The sequence below is a fragment of the Capra hircus genome, chromosome 5 (genome assembly GCF_001704415.2).
Source record: "Capra hircus breed San Clemente chromosome 5, ASM170441v1, whole genome shotgun sequence".
Lineage (NCBI taxonomy): Eukaryota > Metazoa > Chordata > Mammalia > Artiodactyla > Bovidae > Capra > Capra hircus.
This window is the reverse complement of record NC_030812.1, coordinates 58076401-58077663: the sequence shown is the minus strand read 5'-3', so window position 1 is coordinate 58077663 and position 1263 is coordinate 58076401. Positions and strand designations below refer to the sequence as shown.

The window sequence follows — 1263 nt, the reverse complement described above, 5'->3', positions numbered from 1 at the left end:
ATTATAATCCTTGCTTTTCATGTGAAGGATATATTGTTTGTATAAGGTTTTAAAAAATATTTTTAGCCTGATACCAATTTGTAAACTAGGGATTTTATAAAGTAGCATTCTTTGTGAATCACAAATCTGACATGTAGTAAAAACTTACTTCAAAACAAGTTATCTATTTCATTAACTTTTAAACAACGTCCTGAATTATGTTAGCAGGGCACAGTAGGTTTACTTTCAGAGACCAATCCCAGTGCTAAACATAGATAATCCCCTTTTCTGTGTCTTCTGTTTATGTTTTCTCCTGAAGGTTACTCTAAAGAAGAAGAATAAAAAATGAGAAACTACACAGAAATAACAGAGTTTATCCTCCTGGGACTGTCAGATGACCCACAACTTCAGGTTGTGAGCTTTATCTTTCTGCTCATCACCTACATGCTCAGCATCACTGGGAACTTGACAATTATCACCCTGACCTTGCTCGATGCCCACCTCCAAACCCCCATGTATTTCTTCCTCAGGAATTTCTCCTTATTAGAAATTTCATTCACAACTGTCAGTATACCCAAGTTCTTGGCCACTATTATTACAGGAGATAAAACCATCCCTTTTAATGATTGTATGGCTCAGTTATTTTTTTTCATTTTCTTGGGAGTTACTGAGTTTTATCTTCTGGCTGCCATGTCCTATGACCGCTACATTGCCATCTGCAAACCGCTGCATTACATGACCATCATGAATCACAGAGTCTGCACACTGCTTGTCATGGCCTCTTGGCTGTCTTCATTCTTAATCATATTCCCATTAGTAATGCTCTTCCTACAGCTTGATTACTGTAAGTCCAATGTTATTGACCATTTTAGTTGTGATTATTTCCCCTTATTATACCTTTCTTGTTCAGACACCAAATTTCTAGAGATAGTAGGGTTTTCCTGTGCTGTGTTTATTCTCTTGTTCACTTTAGCATTAATAATTCTGTCCTATACATATATCATCAGAACAATTTTGAGGATCCCTTCTACCACTCAGAGGACAAAAGCCTTTTCCACGTGTTCTTCCCACATGATTGTCATCTCCATCTCTTATGGCAGCTGCATTTTCATGTATATGAATCCATCAGCAAAGCACAGGGTGTCTTTGAGCAAGGGGGTGGCTGTGCTAAACACCTCCATAGCTCCTATGCTGAACCCCTTTATCTATACCCTAAGAAATCAGCAAGTCAAGCGAGCCTTCATGGACACGGCAAAGAGGACTGTATTTTTCTCAAGCAAATGA

At 38.2% G+C, this 1263-nt stretch overlaps 1 protein-coding gene across 1 annotated transcript; it reads left to right on the top strand.

The window, feature by feature from the left end:
- LOC102181570 (olfactory receptor 6C1-like) lies at window positions 325-1263 on the top strand. The gene has a single exon (XM_005680453.2). It carries the CDS (start codon window positions 325-327, stop codon window positions 1261-1263), a length of 939 nt encoding a protein of 312 aa, XP_005680510.2.

Coding starts and splice junctions, on each gene's coding strand:
- LOC102181570 (XM_005680453.2), top strand. CDS start 325: ATGAGAAACTACACAGAAATAACAGAGTTTATCCTCCTGGGACTGTCA.